The sequence below is a fragment of the Myodes glareolus genome, chromosome 26 (genome assembly GCF_982192425.1).
Source record: "Myodes glareolus chromosome 26, mMyoGla1.1, whole genome shotgun sequence".
Lineage (NCBI taxonomy): Eukaryota > Metazoa > Chordata > Mammalia > Rodentia > Cricetidae > Myodes > Myodes glareolus.
Genome location: NC_142051.1, coordinates 1,881,949 through 1,909,309, shown reverse-complemented (window position 1 = coordinate 1,909,309; position 27,361 = coordinate 1,881,949). Strand labels below are relative to the sequence as shown.

Genomic DNA, 27,361 nt, shown 5'->3' with positions numbered 1-27,361 from the left:
CCAGGGCATCCGATATCCTTTTCTGACCCCTTTGGGCACCAGACATGCAGGTGGTGAAGGCATTATGAAGGCAAACACTTGTGACCATAAATAAGTAAATCTAAAAAAGATTTTATTTTTTTAAATCCCTGATGGAACCACCTGGTATAGTGACAGGAAGAAGTCAATAGCTGAAGTGGATACTCTGAAACTCAGCATTGCTAACAGCAAGTGTCTGCCCACTTTTCCTGTTTGCTCAGTGTGTTCTGCTGACTTTAATAGACTAATTAACATCTAGACTTCTTACTTGGTAAATACGCTAATATTAAAAATATACTGATATTCCATGTGACTGGGGAGAATAGTAATTTTGTCTCAAATTTAGCAGGAAATGGACACTTTAAAGATACCTTTTAAAAGAGTCATCTCTTTTTATTTTATGTCTGAGTGTTTGCTGGCCTGTATGTATGTGCACAGTGTAATGTGCCTGGTGCCCTCAGAAGCCAGAAGAGGAAAGCAGATCCTCTAGAAAGAGAGTTACAGATGGTTATGAGCTACCATGTCGGTGCTGGGAGCTAAGCCTGGTCTTCTGCAAGCTGACAAGTGGCTCTTCTGCACTGAGCTCCATCCCCCAAGCTGCATTTTGCTAACCAGTAATTATGTGAGTAAGCATGCAGGTATTGTGTGGCAGTGGAAGAGAAACATTCTTTATGTCCACAGTGACATATGATGCCCTTTGTTTCTCTAAGTGGCCTTAGCTGAGACATATGGAAGTGTTACATTTATCAAGCCAGTGTGGACAGTAAATGAACACCATAAGCTGCCGATTAGATGACAGTGAAACTAGTAGAAAATCGTGGAGAGTGCTTTTGATTCCTCTGCTTTTTGTTTCTTAGTTTCCTCTTCTGCACTTTTGGCAGATTTAACCAGGGAATTCCCATTAGGAATATCTTGGTCTTAAAGTTTCTTGTGTGGTGTATAATTGTGCAGGCATGACTCCACAACCTAAAATCGAGGCATTCTCTTGGCTTCTTGGTGCTTTGGGGGCAGTCGTCATATGAAGCATGCCATTTGCTCCTAGTTAGGTGGCCATGGGAAATGAAATAATTCTTTGTAGCCATCTGTTCCTAGTCTCGTGGAAGATGCTGGTTGTATTTCTCAGTTCAGTCTTATGCTGAAACAGACTGTAAATGGTGTTCTTAAAAGTTTATCTATCCTTGTGCGAAGTAAAAACTAGGTATTTATATTAGCAAATTTCGTGTGGTGTTTTCTATTCTCAAAAACTGTGAGTGATTTGTTCAAAAATCCCTACTTCCTACTCTTAATTCATAAATATATTAGTACTGATAGCCTGATGTTCCCCCAGGATCTCCAAACTGGATGTAGTAGTTGCTTCAAATATGTGAGTGCACATCTGTTCGCCAATGTCCTGAGGATGTTTTTATAGTGGATGAGTAGTTACTTTAAATTCTGCACCTTTGACAGTAGTATTAAATTAGGTACCTCAAGGACTATAATGGGCTCCCCCCCCCCCCAAGACTTAATGTAAGCTTAAATATAAATGGTTACTTAAGTTACGGAAGAACTGATGGTTGGAAATATGAGGAATTAGGACTATCTCTTTGCAAAGCAAAATGATAGTTGATGCTGTCTGTTGGACAAGTTTCCATCTTAGTTTGCAGAAGTTTCCTTCCTGCTGTTCCTTTGCCTAAACCGCAGTAGACCTTCCAAGTAAGACCATACTCTTCCCTTGGGCCCTTCAAGTGTGAATTACTCTCACACTTGTTCTCATTAATACACTCAGTACATAGACGTTTGAGCTTAACACCAGTTTGCCACCACTACAGGGATATTCAGGGTCTCCCACCCTGTAAGGATTCTCAACCTGTGGTCGCGAGCCCTTGGGGGGGGGTGTCACATATTTCAGATATTTACAGTTCATATCAGTAGCAAAAATATAATTATGAAGTAGCAACAAAAATAACTTTATAGTTGGGGTCACTACAACATGAGGAACTATATTAAAGAGTCTCAGTATTAGGAAGCTTGAGAGCCACTGCTGTAGGGCCTAAGTCTGGGAAACCTCAGTAATGGGCAGGATAATGATGTAGGCTTTGTTGGCATACTGTCCTCATCAAGGCCGTTCAGTTCTGCCATTTTTGCCTGGTGATAATCATAGATGATACGCTGGTGAGCATGACTGTGTTCCAGCTAAGTTGTTTTTAAACACAGCAGCAGCTACTGGAGATGCAGTTCAGTGGCAGAGTGCTTACCTAGGATCCATCCTGAAGTGTCTTTTCTGTTCCAGGTGTGCTGTAAGTTTTGGTTATACAGTAATGAATGTGACACATGATCCTAGGCCACAGGATATTTACTTAAGTCTTAACTTTGTTTGAGTGCATTTGGACAGATTCAAGACAGTTTACGCACCTCACACACAGCCTAAAGGAAATTTTATCCAATATTCAGTTCATTGTTTTGTTTGGGCAACAGGGTCTTACTATGTAGTCCTAACTGCCTGGAACTGAAAAAGATCCTCCTGCCTCTGCTTTTTGAATGCTTAGATTAAAAATCATGCACCACCATGGCTAGCCTCCAAGGTAGTTCTTTAGATAAGGTGGAGAAGCCTGCCACTGCATGTGAGACCTTAGGCGAGTACAGTAGGTCCTGTGGTCTGTGGTGTAACTCACCGCAGCTCAGTGTGCTTTAGCCGTCAGCTTCTGTGTGTCAGGAAAATAGCCTACATGTGTGTGTGTTGTTATGCTCATTGTACACAATAAGCACTCAAGCCAAATAATACTGTTGAATAAAGTTGAAACACCAGTTTTCTTAGCTGTCCTTAGGTCAGTTTCTTATGGCTCCTTTTATATGGTATATTGTTTATGGTACATTATTTTGGTTTTCATCATAAAATGGGTTTTGTTTCCAGCCAAGGCTCACATTAAAAGCAGCCCACATACTAACCTTACTAGAAACACATAATGCTCTAGGTGTGGTGTCCGTGGCCTCCTGTTACTGACAGCTTGGTTTTTAATTGTCTTCCGTTTTCTCAATATGGCCTCTATCCTCAGAATGTCTAGTGTTGCTCCTGAGTCAGAGCCCCTGAGCACTTTTCACATGGGGAGTTTTCCTGTCTCCCTGTAAATACTTTGCTGTTTCTTTCCTCTTCCTGTGCATCCTGTGCGCTCTGAAGAGTTCTAATTCCATGTCGGACTTCCTTTGCTACCTTTGTTTTCTTCTAGGCACTGGTAGATTTGTTTCCAATTGAAACACTCTAGTTTTTCTTGGTGCTACCTTCTCTTTAAAGCAATTCCTGATTTTCATTTGAACTCTCATCAGATTTTGTGTGTCTCATAACATATGCCCCTCCCTCATTGGTGGCACTATGGCTTGAACTCAGAGCCCTAACACTAGACTATAATAAAACAGTGAACCACATCCCCAAACCATTTTCTGTGTTTCTTGTCTTTTCCTGCAAGGCTTCTTGGGGACAAGTATGTTGTTCCCCTTTATAATTAAGAAATATAAGATGAAGCAAATGCCTATCAAGATCGACTTCCTTTTATGCTATAGCCATCTTTTTCACATGTCATTGTTAGCACACTTTCCACGGAAGTATAACACCCAGTAAGTAGTAGTTGACTGTAGGGGGCACCCATTTAATGATCTATTTACATGTTAGATATATTCTGGTGGCTTTTCTAGGAAGTGTTGTTCCTCAGAATTCTTAGTTGGGAGCTGTCAGGTGATACTTCAGTCAAGTATGAAGCAACCAGAAAGTTCCCCTTCTTTCTCTCCATGGTGGCTTATTCATTGGCCATAGGCATACAGAAACTGTAAGTGCATAAGAGAATCTGTACCTACTCATTCCCTTGCCTGACTTGCCTTGTATGTGTTTCTTTTGTATCAGTCATAAAGTGACAAAGTTAATTTCACTCCTCACTAGCAGATATATGACTTAGAAAAAAACTAGCAGACAAAACCTTTGCAGATTATATCAGCAGATAAGACAAAGTTGGGACTAGAGAGAGCTCAGTGGTTAAAAGTACTTGTGGTTCTTGGAGAGGACTTGGGTCTAGTTCCTAGCATCCACGTGAAAGCTCGCAACTGTCTGTATGTAACTCTTGTTCCAGGGCACCAGGAACCCATGTGATGTGCATATACTCAGGCAAGCAAACATTCATACACATAAAATGATAAATCCTGAAGAAAAAGAAAAGGACTGAGAAGGACATAACTGCTCTTCAACATGTGCTCACACCTGGTAGCCTTGTCAGAAGCAGAATCGGCACTTAAATATACTGATCCAAGTGTCCTGACTTATACCTGTAGTCTTAGAGCGCTGGAGTGGTTAAGGCAATAATGAGGATCAGAACTTTAAGGCTAGGGTAGGCATGAGGCTCTGTAAGGGAGGAGAAAAGGTCTGGGTAATGGTGTTGAACATCTTTAATCTCAGCACTCGAGAGGCAGAGACAGTCTCTTGAGTTCTGAGGCCAGCCTGGTCTACAGAGGAAGTTCCGGGACAGGCAGGGCTACATAGCGAAACCCTGTCTCAAAAAAACAAAAACAAGCCAGGAGGTGTTGATGCCTTTAATCCCAGCACTCGGGAGGCAGAGGCAGGCGAATCTCTGAGTTCTAGGCCAGCCTGGTCTACAAGAGCTAGTTCCAGGACAGGCCCCAAAGCTACAGAGAAACCCTGTCTTGAAAAACAAAAAAAGAAAGAAAAGAAAGGAAGGGGCAAAAATAAAAATATGCGTGGTGGTGCCTGCTTGTCATCCTAGTACTCCAGAGGCTAAAGCAGGAAGATGGAGTGTTTCAAGTCAACTTGTCTCACACAAAAACATTTTATCCTCCTCTTTGTACAGAAATTCAAGTATATAACAGACTTGTATATTTATTTCTTTCCTCTGTCATTCTTTGTCTGTGGAAAATGAGAAGTGTTTGCAAGATTGTGCGGTGGAGAACATAGAAGACACTGAGGCAAAATGAATCAGAAATGGGAAAAGAAGGAAAAAGCAGTGAGAATTACCTCCTTGTAGACTAGTTCTTTAGAATTGTATGCTTTTTGTTTTGTTTGTTTCTTGAGATATAATCTAATCCATACTGGCCTTAAACCCAAAATCTTCCTGTCTATGCCTCCTATTTAGTGAAATTACTGGCATGCCACCACATCAGTTGTAGCCAAAATAATGCATTTTAAAAATTCATGTATGTTGTGGGTATTCATGTGTGTGAGCTCAGGCATGGGTGTGGCACACCTTGACACAGGGAAATCACAGAGCAGCGTTGGGTGTCAGTCTCGCCTTCCATCTTGTTTGAGGCAAGATTTCATTGTCGATTACCACTGCCCGTGCCAGACTAGCTGGCCTGCAGTCCTTTGCTTCCTCCGTCTTGAGGTTACAGATGGTAGTAGCTACAGCTCCCAGCCTTTGCCTGGGTTCTGGAAATTAACCTCATGTGTCATACCTAATTACCCACACGCCATCTCCCCAGCTCTGCCTTTAGAGTTCCTTAGGTGTTTCAAGTTTCAAGCACTATAAACAGCCATCTATAGATAGTCTTTTTTTTTTTTCTTTTTCGTTTTTCGAGACAGAGTTTCTCAGTAGTTTTGGAGCCAGTCCTGGAACTCACTCTCTAGACCAGGCTGGCCTCGAACTCAAAGAGATCCGCCTCCCTCTGCTTCCCAAGAGCTGGGATTAAATTAAAGGCGTGCGCCACCACTGCCCAGCTATAGATAGAATTTCTAAAACTGGCAAATTAATATTTACCAACTACTTACTTGCTGCCTTGTTCACTCGCTTAACATTTTGTGCAGTGCAAGTTATTTCATCTGAATCTTAAAACTCTAGAGAGGAGATTCTGTTAGTCCCATTTTCTAATAAGAAAATGATACACAGAGAAAGGTCAAGTAGCGTGGCAAAGGTCATGCCCAATCCGGACAGTCGGGTCTTAACTGTTGCTGCATTGTTCCAGTATATCATACAATTAAGTATATTCCAGTTATCAAAATTAAACTCCGCAAATAGCATGTTTTGAGTGAGTATGCTTGCCTGTAGAATTTACAGCTGAGTCTAACCAAAAAAAAAAAAAAAAGATTTTTGCTTTTGCTCAGTTGGTTTGGTTTTAGTCACTGCTTGGCTTACCTAGCACTCACCTGAGAAGTCCTGTAAGAGATTGACCTTTTGTATTTGTCAGGTTGCTGATAATTGCTGTGCTCTGGTGAGTGTATTCCTTATGATCACATACTGAGCTAAAAGATAGCTACTGTAATAAAACTGGAAAACGTGTTGATTTTGTTACTGAATATATGTCAATGGAAGATTTGGCAGGATCGATTGGGATAAGCTTTATTTGCTGGAACTATTAATACCCATAAAAAAGGCAAGGGAGACTTTCTCCCTTATTTGAAGTATTAAAATGGTCAGATTAGATAGAATGCTGTAAGCATTTGTTTGTTGTGTTTTGTGTTGTGAGACAGCCTCACTCTGCAGCCCAAAGGAGCCGCAAGCTCACACCTGTCCTCCTTGCTTCAGCCTCCCAGGGCTGAGATTTCATGGCTAGAAGTTTTCTTTTTGACGAGAATTTGGGCCTCTTTCTTTTCCTTGAAAATAATTTTAAAATCTGCTCAGGTCTGAATTCTTACTATGCCCAGCGGGTTAGGAATAAGACTGTGTTGTACTGTTGAGGTAAAGTCTTTGGAAGTGAGCAGAGAGCTTGGTGATCACTGTAACTGAGGACGCTACTTTGGGAACTGGAGGCGGAAAGAAGTCAGGCTCTTCACGTCCAGACCTTGTTCAGTGGAGAAGCCGCGTCACTTGGCTTCAGGAACTAGTGGTTAAGGGCTTTACATAGCCCTTCTAATTTAAGATCACAGAATTTCAATTGAGGGAAGAAAGTTAAAACTAAACAGATTGAGGATAAAAAAAAACTGCTGTTACCAGCATTCTCAGGGAGAAAAGGTGTGTCTAAGCTAGTTGTAGCCTCTTTGACATAGTGTTTTTACTGGGAAAATATCAGACCTTTAAAATGTTGCTTTTCAGTGCTGGAGAAATGGCTCAGTAGTTAGGAACACATACTGTTCTTGCAGAGGACCTGATTTCAGTTCTCAGCACCCACGCCAGGAAGCTCATAACTGCCTTTAACTCCAGTTCTAGGGCATCTGGCTTCCTCTGGCCTCATAGAGACACACACGTTTACATAAATAAACAACAATAGTAAATATTTTTTTAAATGGTTACTTTTCAGTTTTCAGACTCAATTCTTTTCCTGATCCACTTGGTGTATTTATTATTAAAATTTAAAGAGTGAATTTGAATGTAAGGGTGTACTGCACATACCTGAGAACATGAGAACGTGAGAACATGAAAGCTGTTGGTTTCAACACTGTTCCTGTTTAGGGTGTTTCTTTTCCAACTAGACTAATTCCTGGAAGTCAAATGGAAAACCTTTGTCTTTAACACCAAGATCTGTGTGATGTTTCTGCAGTTGGGATTCACGGTATCTCTTAATACTGGATGAGAACAAAATGGGAGTGTATCTACTGTAAAGGGAAATAATTGGTTAACTTCTCAAAACCTCAATACAGTCTCTTTGTTGGAATTGTTTTGGTTAGGTTGGGTTGAGTTTCTTGGTTGGTTAGTTCTTTTGTTTTATGTTGTTTTGAGACATGCTCACTGAGTGACTGACCTGAAATGCTCTTGTGTAGTTCAGGCTGTCCTGCTGAGTTTGGTGTTTTGAAACAGGCTCTAGCTGTGTGACCCAGACAAGCTGCAGACTCACTGTGCTCCTGTCTCGGCGTGGAGAATAGAAGGATGCACAGCGTCCTGCAGCACACAGTGTACTACTGAACTGTGCCCCCAGCCTTTAAACACCAAAGTGATCCAGATCTTTGTTTCCTCTGGTTAGTGTTGGTAATGACTTTTGGTCAAGGCTTTTTATCAGGAATGAGGTTCTTGTTTAAAATCTGTCCATCAACCCTGTGAAATTGGTTATAGTCTGTATTTCACAAGTTAAGGTACCGGCATGTGTGACTTCCCTCTGGTAAATTACATAGATAGCCAGTTCTTTGTCCCCAGATTTCTGCATTTCATTTTCTGCCATTCTGAGCTAGAAATTAGAATGTCTAATGTATATAAAGAAAAGCAGCCATGTGACTCATTCACTGGCCTCACCTTGTTAAGGAAGTACCAAAAAATATCACTGGAGTTGTTTGAAATACAGTGTTGTTTATGGTAGTTAAACATGGATCAGCCTTTTTTTGTTTGTTTGTTTTTAATTCACTTTATTTTTTCTTTTGTTTTTTGTTTTGTTTTGTTTTGTTGTTTTTCAAGACAGGGTTTCTTTATAGCTTTGGAGCCTGTCCTAGAACTAGCTCTTGTAGACCAGGCTGGCCTCAAACTCACAGAGATTCGCCTGCCTCTGCCTCCCGAGTGCTGGGATTAAAGGCATGCGCCACCACCGTCCAGCTGCCTTTTTTTTTTTAAAGATGAAACTATTTATTTACTTTCCAAGATAATTTTCTGATTCCTTTTGTCTACATTCTATCTTAAACAGAATTAAAGCATTCTTTTTTTTTTTTTTGAGTGTGTATGTAGCGTGAGCTGAAGAGATGGCTCAAGCGGTTAAGAGCACTGGCTGCTCTTCCAGAGGATCCGGCTTCAAGTCTCAGCACCCACATGGACATATGCAGGAAAAACAATAAGCATTTAAAAAATTTTAAAAAAGAAAGAATGTGTTTGTATAGGTTGCCAGGGAGTCCTCAGGGAATCCAGTCCTTTGGAACTGGAGCTATAGATGGTTGTGAGCTGCCCAGTGTGGGTGCTAAGAACGGAAGTGGTCCTCTTCAAGAACAGTGTACACTTTTAACCACATCTCTCCAGCCCCTAGTGAAAGCGTTCTTAAAAACAGTTTCACATTTTTTAAACAATACAATCTGGGGATTTATTTATTTATTTGAGTCAAAGTCTCACATAACCAAGGTTGTCCTTGAACTAACTATATAGGTGAACTTAAACTTTTGGTCCTCCTCTTTCACTGGCAGAGTGCCAGGATTATGAGCCCGAATCACTGAAAGTCACTTTCCTGGTGTTGTACATTCCATTTAGATATATGTAACCTCTTACACAGCCAGTGTCTTCATTTGGGGTGAAAGTTGAAGATAAATGTATTTCCTGAGAAAGCCTCAATGCCCATGCCCTGATCTGAAATGAGAAGAAGGGCTTTCTCTGTATGAAGCATCTTGGAGATCAGTGGGCTACCAAGCCAAGAGGAAGAAGAACATGTTGATAGACCTTTGTATCTTTCTTTGGTTGAGCGCCCAAAATCTCTATAATATTTGAGAAATACACAAGAACATATTGGGGAGTGCTTTCAGATAGGCTTTCGTTATGTAGCCAAAGCCCACTTGTATTTGTATGTCTAAGTGTGTGTGTGTCCTTGAAAGACTGAAAGAGGGTGTCAGATCCCCTGGAACTGGAATTGCTAAGGGTGCTGGGAACTGTACTCGGATCCCCTTTAAGAACAGTACATGTTCTTAACTACTGAGCCATTTTTCTAGCCTCTGTTTATTTTAATTGTGCTTGTGCCAGTTGTGCTGTCTTGGAACTCTCTGTGTAGACCAAATTGTCCTTGAACAGAGATCTGCCTGCCTGTTTTCTGAGTGTTTGAATAACACCCAGCCCATAGACTTTTTAAATAAAAAGAGAAAGAACAAATTATTGATAGATATAAGAATTGGTTAAATCTGCCTTATTATACCAACAAGCATGACTAAATAGGATTGTGAGTTCAGAGCTAACCTGGCCTATATAGCAAGGGCGTTAGTTAGTTAGTTAATTCGTTAGTTCGCTAGCTAGCTAGCTAGTTAGTTGCTATTTTTAAATTGTGACTAGTATATCCCTAAGGGAGATTTCTTAATAGGTTTCCGTTTGGAGAATATGTTGGGTTATTTACATCTCATGATATCGATCACCTATCTTGGTGCTTTTAACAGCTTTGTTATATAAGGGGCTAGCTAGGTTGGTAGAACTATGGTGTTCTAGAACATGTCTCGACAGATTCCTAAAGTCTGCAGCCCATTTCTGAGGCAGAAGGAAATGTAGCTTTGGCAGTGTGCTCATGACATGAAAATTTACTACAATCAAGAAAAAGTGTCTTGTAATAATTAAATGCTTTAAGTCTTAATGGGGGTATGGATTACATGAATGTTGGCATATAGCAAAATGCATGTAATACCTAAGATCTACATGTTTAGCTGGATATAATATAGTCCCATAAATTAAAATGTCTTGAATGTTTTAAAAAATAAATAAATGCTTTCCTTGAGCTAGGCATGGTGGCGCACACCTCTAATCCACCCAGCATTGAGGAAACAAAGACTCACCCTTGAGTTCAGGGTCATCCTAGACTGGAATGAGACCTTACTGCTAATAACCAAAAGGGAAAAAGTGTTTGCTAAGATTGTGAGGCTCCTTGACAAGCAGGTGTTAGAAGACAAAATGATTGCAAACTGATAACACAGTTGTCATCATCAGAGTCTTGTAGGTAAGCCAGTGGAGTTCGAGCATATATCCTCCCCCCCCCCTTCTGCCTGGACTGGTTATTGCAGCACTGACGGTTATAGCCTGGGCCTCTGTCTCCATCCATTCATATAGAGTAGTGGGTGAAAGTCAGACAGTCCAGACCAAAACAAAACATGGGAGACAAATGGGAGACAAAACTTTTCACAGAAGTTAAAGTAAGTAACTAAAAAAATCAAGCTAATGATAAAAATGCTAACCAAATGGCGCAGTTCAAAGTGTTATGCAAAAAAAAAAACAGTTGCCATCTGCAAAGACCTGCTTGGTTACACGTCCCAAGGTAGCGATCGGCGAGATGAGCTCAGGGAGTCATGGACCTAAGGAACTTTTTGAAATGATGCCAAAGAGTCTTCAGCATGAGAAGGCAGGAGATATCTGAAACAGGAAGCATAGACATGAAATTATTAGTTACTTAGCACAGAAACTGCCTTCCCTGGGCAGAGCAAACTGCTGATTTTATGATTTGAGGGGAATTATGAAACTTAAAGATTGACAACCTTCCAAAGGTAGGAGTAAACTACTGTGGGCTGAAGAAGCACTGTGCCTCAGGTGGAACAGTTGTTGATCAATTGACATTCAGATATTTGTTGTGATGTGCACCGCCATGACACCCCCACCCCTGCGCAGGCTTAGTTACAGTTACCAGTCACCTGCCTTCATGATTGACAAGACAGTAAATATTTACCTAGCTGTTCTGCTGCGACATGGAATGACCAGGACAGTACACAGATGAAGTTGTTCTGAGTCCTGAGCTTGCAGGGTGCACTGTCATCCATGGCTGATGTGTTTCCAGTCTCCATTCTTCTAGGACATTTTCTCAGATGAGAACAGGGGTTTTCTCTGTATTGTTCACTGACTATATTCCTATACTCAGCTACTTCTAGGTGGCTTGGGATGTTTGCTTCCTCTTGTCTTAATATGGCTTGAGGAAAGAGGGGTAGATATATCGTGTTATTGTGAATGTGAAAGCCCTTGGTGATGTTTCTCAGCTCTCCTTTTCTTCCTTTTTCTTTGGATATTCTAATAAAAATTACTTAGTGTTAGTGGGTGCATTCAGATTCTTGGGTCTTAATCTATGAATTGAAGAAGTGCACACATGACAAAGTAGCAAGGTTGTTTCAGAAGCAAAGCAGCAGTACCGGTCAGATGTGCTACCAAAAATGAGTAGACTCTGGGTTAAGAGGCTCCTCCAGGCAGTTGTCTCCAGCCATGCTTTATGGGGGCTTGGAGGAAGAGAAAGAATTGGATTGCAAAGGGAATACCATGGACAGTTTCTCTGTTCTGCTTGACAGGCTTAGATTATGTGAGTAGTGCAAGTTTTTGCTCACAGCCCATGTCCATTCCCATAATGCATCTGATTTTAATACGCAATGCCCAGTTACGGGTAAGCATAAGATAGTATTCTAGGAATTCTCTAAGAGTTCACTGAGCACAGTTTGCCTTCCTGCACATGTGCCAAAACTAGTTCAGGCCAGATCTTCCCTCGTTCCCATTCCTGGACATGTAAAGGAATATATTGGAATAGAAACTATCCAGCAAACAAGACTCCTTGATAGTTGTTAGGGGAGATTTAGGAACTTACTCTATTGTTTGTGTGCATGTAGCTATATACAAGCAGAATCCTAGAATGCTGGGGCTTATTAGTGGATGGGCTGCATGCCTAGTACCTGCTGGTGAGGATCAAGAAGGGCATGTTTATTTCCCAGACAACGTGATGTCACAAATTAATAACCTGTTTGCTAAGACAGAGCTGAAAGTACTGTCTGAAATCTTTATATTTTACTTTGTTACTATTGTGTGTGTGTGACATGCATGTGTGGGCACATGTACCATACGTGACACATGAATGTCAGAGGGCAACTTTGTAGTGGTGGCTGTTACCTTCCACCTTCACGTGGATTTGGAGACTCAAACTCAGGTTGCCAGGCATGCACAGCAAGTGCCACACTGATCCATCACGCTTACCCTTAGCTCTTAATTCTGTAGGAAGTTCATACCATGGTAACCTAGCCTAGTAATAATTTTATGTAAATCTGCTGTTCTGACTGGCTTATAAGAAGCATGTAAATACCAAGACTTACATTTTTTTTCTTTTTCTTCTTTACCAAGGTACTAAGTGTAACACATCTGCATCATGCGTGAATATAAGCTTGTCGTTCTTGGCTCAGGAGGTGTTGGAAAGTCAGCTCTGGTAAGTCATTCTTTCTCAATGGGAGTTTTTTATCCTAAGGTGTTCACTTCTACTGAGGTGTGTTTTGTTTTGTTTTTTGTTTTGTTTTTTGTTTTGTTCTCATGTTAGTGTGTAGCCAGTAGAAATCTTGACTTTGAATTTTTAATTTTCCTGCCTCCACCTCCTGGAATGCCAAAGTTATAGCTTTCCAAGGCCATATCCCATTTTTTGTAATGATAGGGCTAGAACTCAGAGCTCCATGCAGGTGACAATGCTTTCCACCATCTGAACTACAGCTCAGCTTCTGTTGTTAATGCTTTCTGTTTCCTAAGACAGTGTTTGCCAGGTAGACTAGGCTGGCCCTGAACATGTGACAGTCCTCACTTGTTCTGGGATTATAGGTGTGTACTATCACATCTAGCTCTTTTAAAATATGCTTGTAGTTAGTTGTGTTTATCTGATTGAATTAGCCCATAACTTTACAAGCAATACAAGATTTTTCTTGTTTTAGACAATTGTTAGTTGTGTCTGGATGAATAGTGTTTAAGTTAATGAGAACGTAGTTTAGGCTTTCCAGAGTAACAGCCTATTTGTACAGATGTATATTTGCATTTTTAGTGCCATATAAAAATCAACTTTTTTTTAAATTTATAAATAGGCATTTGCAATTAGTCCTTTTCCAAATCTTTGACTATCTGGTTTTGCGTGATTTTAATGAGCATATTTTCACTAGCAAGGAAGACGAGCAGATTGATACAAGGACTGGGGAATGGAGAGACAGGATCACCTTGAGTGTACCTGAGCAGTGTGTGCCTGCACTCCCGCTCAGGGCTAGAGCGAGGTCCACACAAGCACAGAACGACTTTCTCTTTACCCCTAGTGAGAGAAACCGACTTTCTTGCTCATTAAAATAGCCACCTAACGCAGAACTTGTCCACACTGATATCAAACTGAGAAGTGTAACGTGGCATTTGCTTTGCCTTTTGTATCTACAGTGATGGGGAGACGTTTATTTTGTTTATGGGTTAAAGTTACAGTGCCAGAGCCTTGCGGTGGTGGAGCAGCACTCGGGACGGCAGACAAATCTCTGTGAGGCCAGCCTGGTCTGTAGAGCAAGTACCAGAATAGCCAAGGCTACACAGAGAATCCGGTCCCCAAAACAAACAAACAAACAAACAAACAAAATTGCGATGCCAACAAGACATACGTGCTGTTTGAATAGCTGTTGTACTGTTTACTACCGGTGGATACAGTGACAAAATGTGGTGTCTGCTCAGTGTACACACAGTCTGATTTGTCCTTTTCCCCAAGTACTTTCGGTCCATAGTTGTTTAGATCTGAGGTTATGGAACCCGCAGATCCAAATAGTTAATAGTTTAGTACTACATATTTAAGCTGGGCTTAGTAGTTTGGGCCTGTAATCCAGTACTTGGGTGAAGCCAGAGGTCACTACCAGGTCAAGGTGAACTTAGTCTACAAACTTAAGTTCCAGGCTAGCCAGAGATACATAGCCTGTCTCAAGTAAATAAATAAAATTTACATATTTGGGTTTCTTTGTTTTTTCTTTAGAAATGTAATATTATGTTATTTTTTTTCCAGACTGTACAGTTTGTTCAAGGAATTTTTGTTGAAAAGTATGATCCTACGATAGAAGATTCTTATAGAAAGGTATGTTGCTTTCTAAAAGCCTTTTGATTTTAATACAATTGTAAATAATTTTAGTTTGGAGCTATCAAATGTTTTAGATACACTGATGACGAGGTGCTTGTTAATTAGAAATGCTCGTCCTTGGCATTCCTTGTCCGCTGCCCAGAAACTTGTGAGCGTTTACACACTCGTTTGTAGAACTTTCAGGGTATTCTGACCCCAGAATTGTAATTGGACTGTCACTTCAAGTGGCAGCCCCATTTTCCCAGGCCTCACTCACTGGAAAGAGTGGCCTGCAGTTCTCTCTAAAGATAGCCTACAGTGAGTGCCTACCCTTGCCACCTACAGCCACAGCAGAGATGAGTCCCGGTGTTTGTGAGCACAACACGTGTTGATAAAACAGTGTACAAACATTTTTAATGTAATAGTGTGAGAGTTGTATCTGCTTTTCTGTAGCATCTGGACCTCCGATTTTGAAATTACTGTGTTTCCCTCTTTCCATTTACCTACCACAAAACTGGAAAAGCTTCCTGCACCGCAGCTGTGAGGCAGAAGTGGTCTTTTTCCTTCTGATCTAATTCTAAATAAATTTCATTCCTAGGAAATAGTAGAAAGAATAACAGGGATAGATGCTTTATTTTATAATTAAGACACTTCTTCCTTCTCGCCAGAAATTACGTCTGTTGATGACAAAAAGTGTCTAGGAAGATCGGGTGGTGGTGACACACACCTTTAATCCCAGCACTCAGGAAGCAGAGGCAGGCAGATCTCAGTGAGTTTGAAGCCAGCCTGGTCTACTTAGCAAGTTCCAGGACAGCCAGGGCTGTTACACAGAGAAACCCTGTCTCAAAGGGAAAAAAAAAAAAAGGTGTCTAGGGAAATAAAGACATACCCAAAGCATTATAGGAAAGCTGACAGGAAAAACCAATGCTGACACTGTTGGAACCATTGCTTTTCTGCTTAAACTGTTTTGAAAGCATTTCTATTCTAAAATTAAGTGTTGAGTGTGTCACACTGTGGCTGAATCTTAGTTACGTCTCAGTACATGTAATTTGCAGCTGACTAGAATGGGGGCTTTGGAACTTCATTACTGTTCAGTTGCTGCAATAAACACTAGGAGCAAGGCAGCTTGTAGAGCTTGTCCATCATGCAGCGGGGACAGAGAGCAAACTGGGAACAAACGGTGGCTTTGAAACTTCAAAGCCGGTCCTCTGTGTTATCCTTCCACCACTCCAGACCTCCCAAACAGCAATGCAAAGTGGGAACCCAGTGCTCACATGCCATCACCACGGGGCCGTTCTTATTAAAACTGCCACAGTGACTAAGCTAGTTCTAAGTATTGCTCAGTATTACCCTGTAAAGTTGCCATAATCTATATCTGTTCTAATCTTAACTGTTGTGGGTATTTTAAGGTTGTTTTACATGCATGAAAACTAAAGAACTATTTTAACTTTTTCTTCAGCAAGTTGAAGTAGATGCACAGCAGTGTATGCTTGAAATCCTGGACACTGCAGGAACGGTATGTAAGTTAAATTATCAAAGGATATGCAGTGTGCGTCAGTTTTTAAACGGTGCGCTTTATGGATGGAAGGATCAGTTATTGGAGAAATTTTTAAATGCCAGAGTGGAAAATCTCATGGCCTGTGGTTGTGTTGATCCCTATAAGACAGTATGTTAAATATTTCAGATAATGTTGACAATGCTTAGATATACATTTATTCTTTGGCCATATAAACTGTTTTGATTGGTAGTTGTCCTTGAAAGTACTTTTAAATAACTGCATCAACTCTATTACTGTCCTGAAATGCCTATGGCCAGCTAACTTTATGAATGGAGATTTGTTATGGTTTGTTCTGAAGATGCAAGTTCTAGGAGCAAAATCTGGTGGTGGCTTGTTCCTGACAGAGCCTGAGGCAATACTCATTAAGTGACAAGACACAGAAACATACATGTCTGTGTTTCCCCCTTCCCTTCACCTGTAAGAAGCCACCATATCCAATCCTAACTGCTTTCCAGTGACCTCACCTCTTCAGTTCATAAACTCAAGTTTCTACCCTCTGGATGCCTCAGAATCAGGGTAAAATTTTGGCACATGAAGACTTTGGGACTACTCAGTCTATATCCACACTATAACAAGTTTGTAGGTGTCCAAAAGTAAGGGAAAGGGTGTGACCATGTGGTACACCAAAAGTAAGGGAAGGAGTATGACTAAGAGTGTGACTGTGTGGCACACATCAGCTTCTTTCGCGCAGATACCCACACCCTAGGGAAGAGGTTTAGAGAAATGATGAGATCACGATGTGATAGGTTCAGAAATTGCTTTTAACTCTGGACGGTGGTGGTGCACACCTTTAATCCCAGCACTTGGGAGGTAGAGGCAGGTGAATCTGTGAGTTCAGGGACAGCCACGGCTATACAGAGAAACCATGTCTCAGAAAACAAAGTTTCTTTTAGAGACAAGATGTCTTCTTCCAGTTGAGCATGTATTATATATAAATCTGTGGTGTCGTTTTTTAAAAGACCTTTGTTATGCAGATATTCTCAGACCGTATTTTGCTATAATGTGTGATTTTAAGGAATGTTACATAATACTCCAATATTCAATAGGCTGCTATGTGTAGGTTTGAGAATTATCTAATTTGGTATCAAAACACATCCTTGTCTTTTAATCTTTCCTCTGTAGGAACAATTTACAGCAATGAGAGATTTGTACATGAAGAATGGACAGGGCTTCGCTTTGGTTTACTCCATCACAGCGCAGTCCACGTTTAATGACTTACAAGACCTGAGAGAGCAGATTCTCCGGGTTAAAGACACTGACGATGTAAGCATGCCTCTGTGGTAGATGCCATCATCTCCTACACTTCTGTAGCTGAGAACTTGTGAAGTTCTGTTTTTCTATCAGATTAAAGTATTTATTAAAAAAGATTGTTTCTTTTAGGAACCTAGATTCTTGTTTTCCTTGTTTGAAATTTTCCCCCTCCCAAAAAGTCCTTTAAGAGCTGATTTTTAAGTGGCCTTTAGTAGTTTATGATTTTCCCTATACTACTCTTTGAAAACTACAAACATTAGAGAGATGCAAACAGCGTGATGCCACTAATAAGTATGTTGACTTCTACTAAGTTGATTTATTTCATCATAGATATGAAAGTGAGAGGTTCCAGCTCAAACCGTGAAAAGCTGAAGTCACTATAGGAGCTATAGAAGCTGCTATAGGGGCCTCCTTAATTTCTCCTTTTTGTGTTGTGTGATTCATTAAATGTATGTCAGAAACCAAAAAAAAAACCATGAGGTTGAGTCACACTGTTAAACATTTTGTTTGAAATACGCTGGCTTTTCAGGGTAGCGCCCTTTGTGCTTCCCCTTTAAAGGGGTGTTTGTGATTGCTGTGATTAAGTCCATCGTGGCATAATTCTCCCTGTTTCGTAAGCAGTTTAGAGTGGGTCTTTATTGCTGTATCTGTTTTACCCTCACCAATGTCTTTGTAGGTTCCGATGATTCTGGTGGGCAATAAATGTGACTTGGAAGACGAAAGAGTTGTAGGGAAGGAACAAGGTCAAAACCTAGCAAGACAATGGAACAACTGTGCATTCTTAGAATCTTCTGCAAAATCAAAAATAAACGTTAATGAGGTATGTGCACATGGACTTAGGGAGCTTTTTATATTTAGTGTAACATTTTAAATTACTGAAAAGGGGCCTTCCTGAGTATTTGAGAGAGCTTACTGTTACAGAGAAGCCTAGGTGCAGTTCCCACACACATGACAACATATTATCATGTGTATGTGTGGGCCTCTGCTTGCACATAATAATAAACTCATGAGGACACATGTGTAACAGAATCTTAAAGAATGTTCAGTTAATGGGAAAGTGCTGCAGTAGAACTCTAGGTTAATATGTGCTCTTACAGGCAGATCAGTCTTGATGAGCATGTGCATGTCAATAAGTAGCAGTGTTTCAGTTCTTTGTGATATGTATGCAATGCAATTACTGTTAAAGGGAAAGTTGGGTGGAAGGCCAGTGTGGGAACACATTAAATTCATTGAGTATTGGAAGGAAAAGGCAGAAAGACACACATGGTTCTTGAAGGGAGTGAAGCTGTTTAGAGCAAAGGCATACGGAAAGATCTGAGACAGTAGAGGCTTTTTTTTCCTCTCTCTCTTCTCTATTTTGTAGGATAGGAGAGATCTAACTGAATTGAGTAGAATTCTGCAGCTCCTTCAACTAAGAACTTACTTTAAGGAAATCAGTTTTAAATTTTTCCCAAAAAAAAAAAAAAAAGAACTTGGTACTTGAAAAGCACAGGCTTTACTAGCTCTGCAAAGGAACACTGGCTTCTGGGGTTCCTTATGGCTGTAGGGATTGCCAGGAGATTTTGTTTGTTTTTGCTTCACTTTTTTATTTTTAGGTTTTGAGCTTGTTTTTCCCTCTTAAAAATAACAACAGTAATAATAATAATGTATTTGCAGATCTTTTACGACCTAGTGCGGCAAATTAACAGAAAAACTCCAGTGCCTGGCAAGGCCCGCAAAAAGTCGTCGTGCCAGCTGCTTTAATGCCCTGGGTGTGTTGTAGCTCTGAGCCAGGTATGTTATGTTCCTTTTTTTTTTTTTAATTTATTTACTTATTATATATACAGTGTTCTGCTTGCACACCAGAAAGAGCACCAGATCTCATAACAGATGGTTGTGAGCCACCATGTGGCTGCTGGGAATTGAGCCCGGGTCCTCTAGAAGAGCAGCCAGTGCTGTTGACCACTGAGCCCAGTCCCCTAAAATTGTATTTCTTTACCTATCATCAGAACTCAGATATTTGAGATGTAATAGAAGAGAAAGACAGTTTTAGAATGTGTGTGGTGTGGCAACTTAAGCTTGTGATGCCTCCACTCACCTAGGAGCAGGGAAGACACTTCAGAACAAGCCTTTGAGGCAAAACAGATGCAGAGCCTGGGCTAAAGAGTCACTCTGTCTGTACTGAACTCCAGAATTATGAGCCATTGCAAGCTCTACAGGTCGTGCCCCTGGCAGAACCAGGATTTCAGTAGATTGCCTCACTTCTGACTCCGTGGTTTCCGCCATGCTGTTCTGGGTTCTCTAGAGTTACATGAGCCGGGGCGCTAGGCTGGTATGTTAACTCAGAGTTTAGGGAAAGTCTGTCAGAATTGGAATACAGGAAAGGGCAATGCTGGAGGAAGGGTCCTCGGCAGAGAAAATAACCACAACCTCGGAGTCTAACCAAAGAAAGACTATGGGGACATGACATTCTTTATAAGTTATAAAAACAGTCATTGAGTAAGATCGGTGCTTATAAAGTAAGATCATTGTCTGTCGCACGGCAAGCACTGTCTACTCTCTCGTTTGCCCATGGCAATTATCTCCTATTTGGTGAGCATTAAAGCGCAGTGCCATTATATCTTTACCTTGAGAAGTTTTGGGGTTTTTTGTTTTATTTTGTTGTTTTGTTTTGTCTTTCTTTATTACATAGCTCTGGCCGTTCTGGAACTGGCTATGCAGACCAGGCTGGCCTTAAACTCCCACAGATCGGCCTGCCTGGGATTAAAGGCATGCACTACCACAGCTGGCTCCATTTTGAGTTATGTCTTATTTGCTGAGGCAGGAAAGGTTGCCAAGTTCAAGGGCAGCCTGTGCTATATATCAAGTGCGCATCTCAAGTGAATAAAAGGAAAAAAATATTTCAGCGTAGGCATGTGTTTATAGTCACACAAGTAAGCAGATTTTGGCCTGCTCCTTTTTTGTTTGTTTTGGTTTGGGTTTTTTGAGACAGGGTTTCTCTATGTAGCTTTGGAGCCTGTCCTGGAACTCACTCTGTAAACCTGCCTCTGCCTCCCAAGTGCTGGGTTTAAAGGCCACCACTGCCTGGCTACCTGTTCTTATTTTGTAAGATTCTGGGTTTTGTGTACAAGTGTTTTGCCTGCTGTATATATGAGTACTGTATGCATGCCTGGTGTCCAAGGAGACCAGAAGAGGGTGTCGGATACCCTGGAATTGGAGTTACAGGCATTTGTGAGCAGCCATGTGGGTGCAGGCTCCTCTGGAAGAGCAGCCAGTGCTCTTTACCATTGAGGTGTCTCTCCAGCCTTAAATTTGTTTTGCTTTTTAATCTTTGGAAAGTAATATGCAGAAAGTTATACAGAGCATTTTTCTGCTTTTGGCCTAGAATTTCCATTTGTGTGGCTTCCGGGGGGACAGTGATGTATACTGCCATCTTTTTTGGAATAAAGATAAAAAAATTTCTTATCCGTCATTAATTTCATGACTAGAATCAGAGCCTTTGTCTACTGTTTCCTTAATTCCTTGTTGTACAGTTTCAGTTAGTGTATTTATTTCTTTCTCTTCCACAGGTCTGAAGAACTGTTGCCCAATTCAACAGTGCCAGCATTCCAACTTTGTAAACCTACCAACGTCTTCACTGGACTTTCCTGTGGTGGTGCCCTTGAGAGGCGGATGAAAGCCACTGTATCAGTTTGCACATTCTAATCACTTTCCAGTATCACAAGAGATTTTTACTTCTATAATAGGTTCTAGAGTATGCAGCTGGTCAGACCAGAGGCTACATCCAGTATTACTGCTAAGAGACATTCTTCATCCACCAATGTTGTACATGTATGAAAATGGTGTACTGTATACTTTACCACACCCCATACTTTGTATTGGAGAGTACAATAATGTAAATCCTAAAAGCACCACTATTTTAGCATAATAAAAGAAAGTCCAAAGAGCTCCTATATAGACTACTCCAGATAACTTCGCTTCTTTGATACTTGTAGCTTATTGTAATTTTTTTTTAAATTCAAGGTCATTATCATTGTATTATACAAAAATAAGCGCTTTGATTAACACAGCTATATAGTTTTTTTAATTTTTCAAAATCCTGTGGAGACAGTGATCTTGTCTTTAAAATATGATAGTCCTTTCAGTATAATGTCTTAGATTAAAGACGTTGCCTTTAATATCTGTTGGGAAGGAAATGTCCAGACTTTTCAGATCTCCTTATTATATGTTTCCTTTTTTGTTTACATAGGGAACAATGTTTATAGTTGTGTGTACAGTGGGGGTCTACAACAAGAAGTGTATATTTTCAAACAATTTTTTAATGATTTAACAATTTTGTAAATCATTTCCAGGCTTCTGCAGCTGTAGATTCTCACTGTGACTCCCTTGCTTGCTCATGCCTACGTGTGTCTGCAATACCAAATACACAGGGGTAGTGCTTTTGCCTGTTAGTGATTGTTTCTCATGTGTAACGTTTTGGTTGAGATGTTAAATGGTGGACGAGTACTGTGGATGTGAATGTGGAAAGTAATTTTAATCATGTGTAATTGGTCACAAGGCCTAACTGCAGTAACTCCTGCTGTTTTATTTAACAATGCCTTGTTGCTTTGTGTGCATTAACGTTTGAGTGTAAAGATTGTGTGTCCATCCAACAGGGAGCCACAGTGTTTAAATTGACCAACCTGATGTTACAAGGACTTTGAGGTGGCCAAATGTAAACTAAAAGCCTTAATTAAAGTGGTGCAATTTTGTATAACTTAGCATCCGTAGTTCAATAAATTTGGATTGCCGTGCAAGGGCTTGCATTATAATTACTTGCCACTTGAATGTGTTTTGTGTAATGTTTTAACAGTGCTAGTAAATAAATATGGGTTTACCTTTTTAAATGTAATAGGTGTTATTTTACACAGTGTGATTTCATAATTTATAACTTACAGGTAAACCAGACTCTTAAATCCAAGATGTCAGGATTTGGTTTGTTTGGGTTTGGGGGTGTTTTTTCCCTAGATTTGTTTGGCTATCCACATAAAACTACCCTTTGAACTTTTCCTTGAGAAAGAATGTTGTGATTCAAACAGTATTACACATGAACAGATGCCTTTGGCTGGTGTTCAGTGGCCCTTTGGGCTGGGGAAAAGGAGGAAGGATTAAATAGTTTGGGAACTACACTATGTTTTTTTTTTTATGCAGAATGCAAATCTTTGAGAAACTAATACACAGAAGTTTGCACCAATTAAGCTTAAAATATTAATAAGGTTATAAAATTTTTTGATATTAACTCTTGCTACTTTTCTTTTATATAATAGTGTTTGTCTCCTGTGTGCTATAATTGAATTCTGTGAAATTTGTAAAGAAGCTCTTACACTTTCTCATAGCATTTACCAGCTTCTGGAGCAGTCACTTAAGTGGTACCTTCTAATTTGCAGGTGTGTGTCAGTCCTCAACACATGCTGTTTGAAATGGGACATTAAAGGCTTTCGTTTTAAGACAGTCTTACTCGTTATATATTTATCACCAAGTTCTATCACTAAGAGGCCTAAAGTAAATGTTCTTAGAGACACTCCTACTTCGTTATCCTTGAGAGACATGTTTTAGTAAAGCTTGTTTTCTTTATAATCACTTGGGGATGCCCTCAAAACTGGGACACTAAAATTATTTCAGTGTAGCATTCTGTTGATCCATTGAAGGTACCACTGTCCTTCATGAGCAGTGAGTACTCCTTCAGCGAATAAAACTTAAGTGTCAAGAACTGTTCTAAGCCAGGCGGTGGTGGTGCACGCCTGTAACCCCAGCACTCGGGAGGCAGAGGCAGGCGAATCTCTTGAGTTCGAAGCCAGCCTGGTCTACAAGAACTAGTTCCAGGACAGGCACCAAAAACTACAGAGAAACCCTGTCTTGAAAAACCTAAAAAATAAAAAAATAAACTGTTCTAGGGTTTGCTAGGATCACGGATATAGCAACAACCAAGATCAACTGAAGTGCCCTACTAGAGTCCGTTCTGTAAGATTTCTTAGCCCTACTACTGTTGACATTTGGTGCTAGGTACTGTATTGTGGGAGTTGCCCTATGTATCATCGAGTTTTAAGCTAACATCCCTGGGTATCTGCCCACTAGAGGTGATAACACCTCCCACGCCCAGGTTATAGTGAATGAAGGCATCCAGACATCAGATGTGCTTCCATTCTGCTGAACCAGAAGTCACTGTGGTTTAGAACCGCTCCAGTGGAGGAGTATAATATGACCACTTTACTATGGTAAGGAAGAATATGGGATCAAGAACCAGTGCTAGGATTTCTGGGTGTCTAATCCTACCGCTCTAATTCCATTCTGTGTGACCGTGTGGTTAGGTGCCTTTTCTCTCAAACCCAGGGCTTCATGCATTCCACAGTCTGGGCTACAGCCCCACAGCCTTCCTTTGCTAAGTGAGGGTGCTAACAGCATGCGCAGGAATTAATGCTCATGTAGTCCTGTAGGTCAGTTTTGCTTTTTTTTTTTAAGATTTGTTTATTTATTATGTATACAGTGTTCTGTCTGCAGACCAGAAGAGGGTACCAGATCTCATTACAGATGGTTGTAAGCCATCGGGTGGTTGTTGGGACTTCAACTCAGGATCTCTAGAAGAGCAGCCAGTGCTCTTAACTGCTGAGCCATCTCCAGCCCTGTAGGTTGGTTTTATCCAGCTGCTTAATTCTAGTAGACTGTGGTTGTATGAAGAACCATTTCTCATGTACTGCAGAAAAACTGCAGCCAAGGTATGAAAATAACATGTAGATGGGCTTCCCTGGTAGTTGGAATAATAGGAAGATAGAAAAAGAACAAGGGACAGAGTCCGTGGTCATGCTCCCAAGAACAGCTGGGAAAGCTGGACTCTAGGAACCACTTTTTCATGTGCTTTTATAAGAACGTTGAAAAATTGTGGGTTTGTTTTTCTGCATGTGTGTGTATGGTATGTAATGCATGTTTGCATGTGTATGGAAGCACATGGTGTGTCCCAGTATGTGTGGAGGTCAGAGATTTGTGTCCCCAAAATCATTCCATAGCTTATATATCAAGCCAAAGCCACAGGTCCTGCTGGCGAGCTAGCTCGTCTGCGAGCACTGAGTTACAGTCAGCCACCACAGCCTGGAAGCCCTGCACCTCCTCCTGAGCTCTCCCTTCAGGCCCTAAACAGCTGTATGGGTTTACGTTATTTCAGGGGGTTTTCCCAATTAAACATATAAACATAGACTGTTTACTGTGAATTGACATTAAAAATTCCTTTGGGAAATTTAGTTTGACTTTCTTCCTTTAATCTTCTCATCTTAGATGTGGATGACAAACATGTCATTGGTACAAGTGTTCTTTTTAGCTACTTTACTGTGTGTCTTCATTGAATGCAAACCCCAAGCAAGGCTGGAGGTATGGCGCGGTGTGCTTGACTAACATGTACAAAGACTGGCATGTGGAAATGGACGTTATAATATTCCTACTACCTTAAAAGTAATCGTTTATCAATTGGTCTCTCAAAATGTCAGTGTGCTTTAACTTTGTGGTTTATAGGAGAAGTTTATTTTAAAAATCAGTTATGTTACGGGGCACCTGTGATGGACCTGGGTTAGCCTTGTCTTCCTCACTGTTGTTCATGAGTGAGGTAATTGTCTGTCTGCAGTCTTTGGCCCTGCAGCATCTTCAGTGTTTGACTTCTCTGGAAACTACACGCTCATCTTGAGGATTTCTGTGTGAGTAATCCTGAAGATAAAAGGTTACAGCAGCTTTTTAGTAGGCAGAGAACAAAAGGCCTTTTGTGGTTTTGTCATCTGCCTGTTACCCATTCGGATTTCTATTTATAGTGTGGTAGTTTGTGTCCCCTGGGAGTACAAATTTCAGAATAAGGAACTATCACTGTCAAACTTAGAATGTGCTCTAGGTCTGGGGAAGAAATGATGAGGTAAAGCCGGTGTCCGCTGACAGGTTTAGCAGGTTACTCATCAGTGGGAAGGACCAGCCACAGTCGTGAGTCTGCTGCAGTTGCCCCAGAGTTGAGTTAGACTTAACCCTGAAGTAACTTGGGAATACTGTTCTGGTAAGAGGAGGAACCAAAAAAAAAAAAAAAAAAAACAGTGGCTGGAGAATTGGTAACTATTAACCAATTGGGTCTATACCTTCCTAATGCTGCACCCTTTAATACGGTTCCTCATGTTGTGGGGACCACCCAACCATAACATTACTTTCATTGCTACTTCATAATTAATTTTGCTGCTGTTATGAATCACAATTAAATATTTTTGGAGCTAGGTTTGTGATTGAGAATGACTGGAATGGCTGTTTGAACAGTTGCCTTTACTACTAGGAAATGTGGGTGAAGTTTATTTTCATAAGAGCTAAGTGTGAAAACCTGGTATAAACAGACTTGGGATGGTAAGGACTGGATTACACGAGTGAATTGATGGGCAGAGGTGTCGACAATTGTGAATGTCATTCCTCACCATACACGTCACGCCGTTTCTGCTCATATACTTCCTGGTGAGGAATTGACTGCTAATTCATGGAAGTGATGGCATGGTTTTTGTACCAGGCCTTTGCGTGTCTGCACCAGCCAAGTGCCCCAGGGCTACTGTTAGCAAGCATTCAAGTTGATCTGTGTAACATCTGCCAGTCCAAGCCACTAGCACAGATGTGGCACTCCAGGCTTCCTCCACACACCTTCCCAATAATGGACACACTTTATTCTTAAATGATACTTTGGTCCAGTGTCAGAAATGTTTTAGAGATAGATCATTAACTGGGTTTTCATAGTGAACCATACCATACCTGATTCTCTGGAGAAAATATATTTGTGTCCTAAACAGTAGGGGTGTCCTAATAGATGTGAATAAAGCCAGAGAAGTGCACTCTCGTGTTCCCAAATCAAGCCTTCAGCCGGATTGCACACTCGGCTAGAGGCACTAGCAGAACGCCCATGCTTGGGCGTTTAAAGATATTTGTGATGTCATTCAAAGTCCATCTGGATAATCCAAGGTAATTTGCGATGCCAGAATAACTATGGGGGCCATTGTCAGCAGACCTCCCTAAAGGTCAGAAGTGTCTCAGGCAGTCCTGGATTTAAACTGTTCTGCAGGAGTTCTGAGCAATCCTAGGATGAGGTAAAACATCGGTGAGTCACTACCCTAGCAGACATTTGATCCACAGAAGAAAAGTGCTTCTGAGCCTAAACAGTGGTGTTTATTTGCAAGGTTTTAATTCTACCCTGTCCTGCTGGCTGCGTAGAGGGGGTTTATTTTAAGAAATGAGATAATACGGGTATGGTGATACGTGCCTAAAATTTTAGTGTTCAGGAGGGGGAGACAAGACACCAGCCTTGACTACATCAAAACCTGTCTTAAAGGAGAAAGGGCATTCCATGGTAAAGCTTTTGTCCAAGACTATAGGATTGATCTTCAGCAAATATTCCAAAGGTGGGGAGGGGCATGGTAAGGAGGGAGTGAAGGAATTAAATGATCTCAGCTTTGAACTCTTTCCTCAGCTTACAGCCCACTTTGATTCTCAGGAGTTTTTGTTTATTTTTATTTTTTAGCTCTCACTCTTGTGTCTTTTACATTATGCATCTCCATCCCTTCATATCCACCCTCTGCTCTTGCAACTTCCTCCAAAAATAAAATTTAAGAGAAAAAAGAAGGAAAAAAAGAAAGACCAGTCTTCTTACGGAAGCTGTAGCATGACACAGTGAGTCATTTAGTAAATCCTTTTATACATATATACATATATGTACAAGTGTTCATTGCAAAGATTCATTGGTCTGGTTTGAGGCCTCCGGTTTCTGCTACACTGTTGATGCTGGGCCCCCACTGGGACTCCTTGGTTATCCTGATGGTGCCCTGTGTTGTGGAGATCCTGCAGCTTTGGGTCTACAGGACTGGTCCGTTCACGTGCTCCAGGGGGTCATAAATGAGGTGGATGTTGGGGTGGCTCAACTCAACCTTGGTTCTGGACCTGCAGGATTGGTCAGCCACCAGCTCTCCCTTGTCTCACCACCAGGGTGAGCTCTCCTGCACTATCCTGGCTAGTTGCCCCCCTTGCAGCAATAAGCAAAGGGTGGGGCCAGTTCTCCAGCTTTCACAAAGTGCTGCCCAGGCAAGGTACAGGTCCTGCAGCTGGTGGGGGAGGGGGGAGTAGAAGCAGCCCTCCCACCTGCCTCAGGCGTTGGTGGGCAGAGGAGGG

The 27,361-nt window shown here is 41.0% G+C and overlaps 1 protein-coding gene across 1 annotated transcript in view; it reads left to right on the top strand.

Annotated features, from left to right (window-relative positions):
- Rap1b (RAP1B, member of RAS oncogene family) overlaps window positions 1-22,055 on the top strand; it is a 33,194-nt gene extending 11,139 nt beyond the window's left edge. Inside the window, exons 2-8 of the mRNA XM_085683203.2 lie at window positions 12,666-12,747; window positions 14,326-14,394; window positions 15,836-15,892; window positions 17,057-17,197; window positions 17,862-18,005; window positions 18,842-18,958; window positions 20,734-22,055. Coding sequence (XP_085539329.1) covers window positions 12,691-12,747; window positions 14,326-14,394; window positions 15,836-15,892; window positions 17,057-17,197; window positions 17,862-18,005; window positions 18,842-18,928 — 555 coding nt within the window. The 5' untranslated portion in view covers window positions 12,666-12,690 and the 3' untranslated portion in view covers window positions 18,929-18,958; window positions 20,734-22,055. The remainder of the gene's footprint in view (window positions 1-12,665; window positions 12,748-14,325; window positions 14,395-15,835; window positions 15,893-17,056; window positions 17,198-17,861; window positions 18,006-18,841; window positions 18,959-20,733) is intronic.
- Window positions 22,056-27,361: the final 5,306 nt, after the last annotated feature.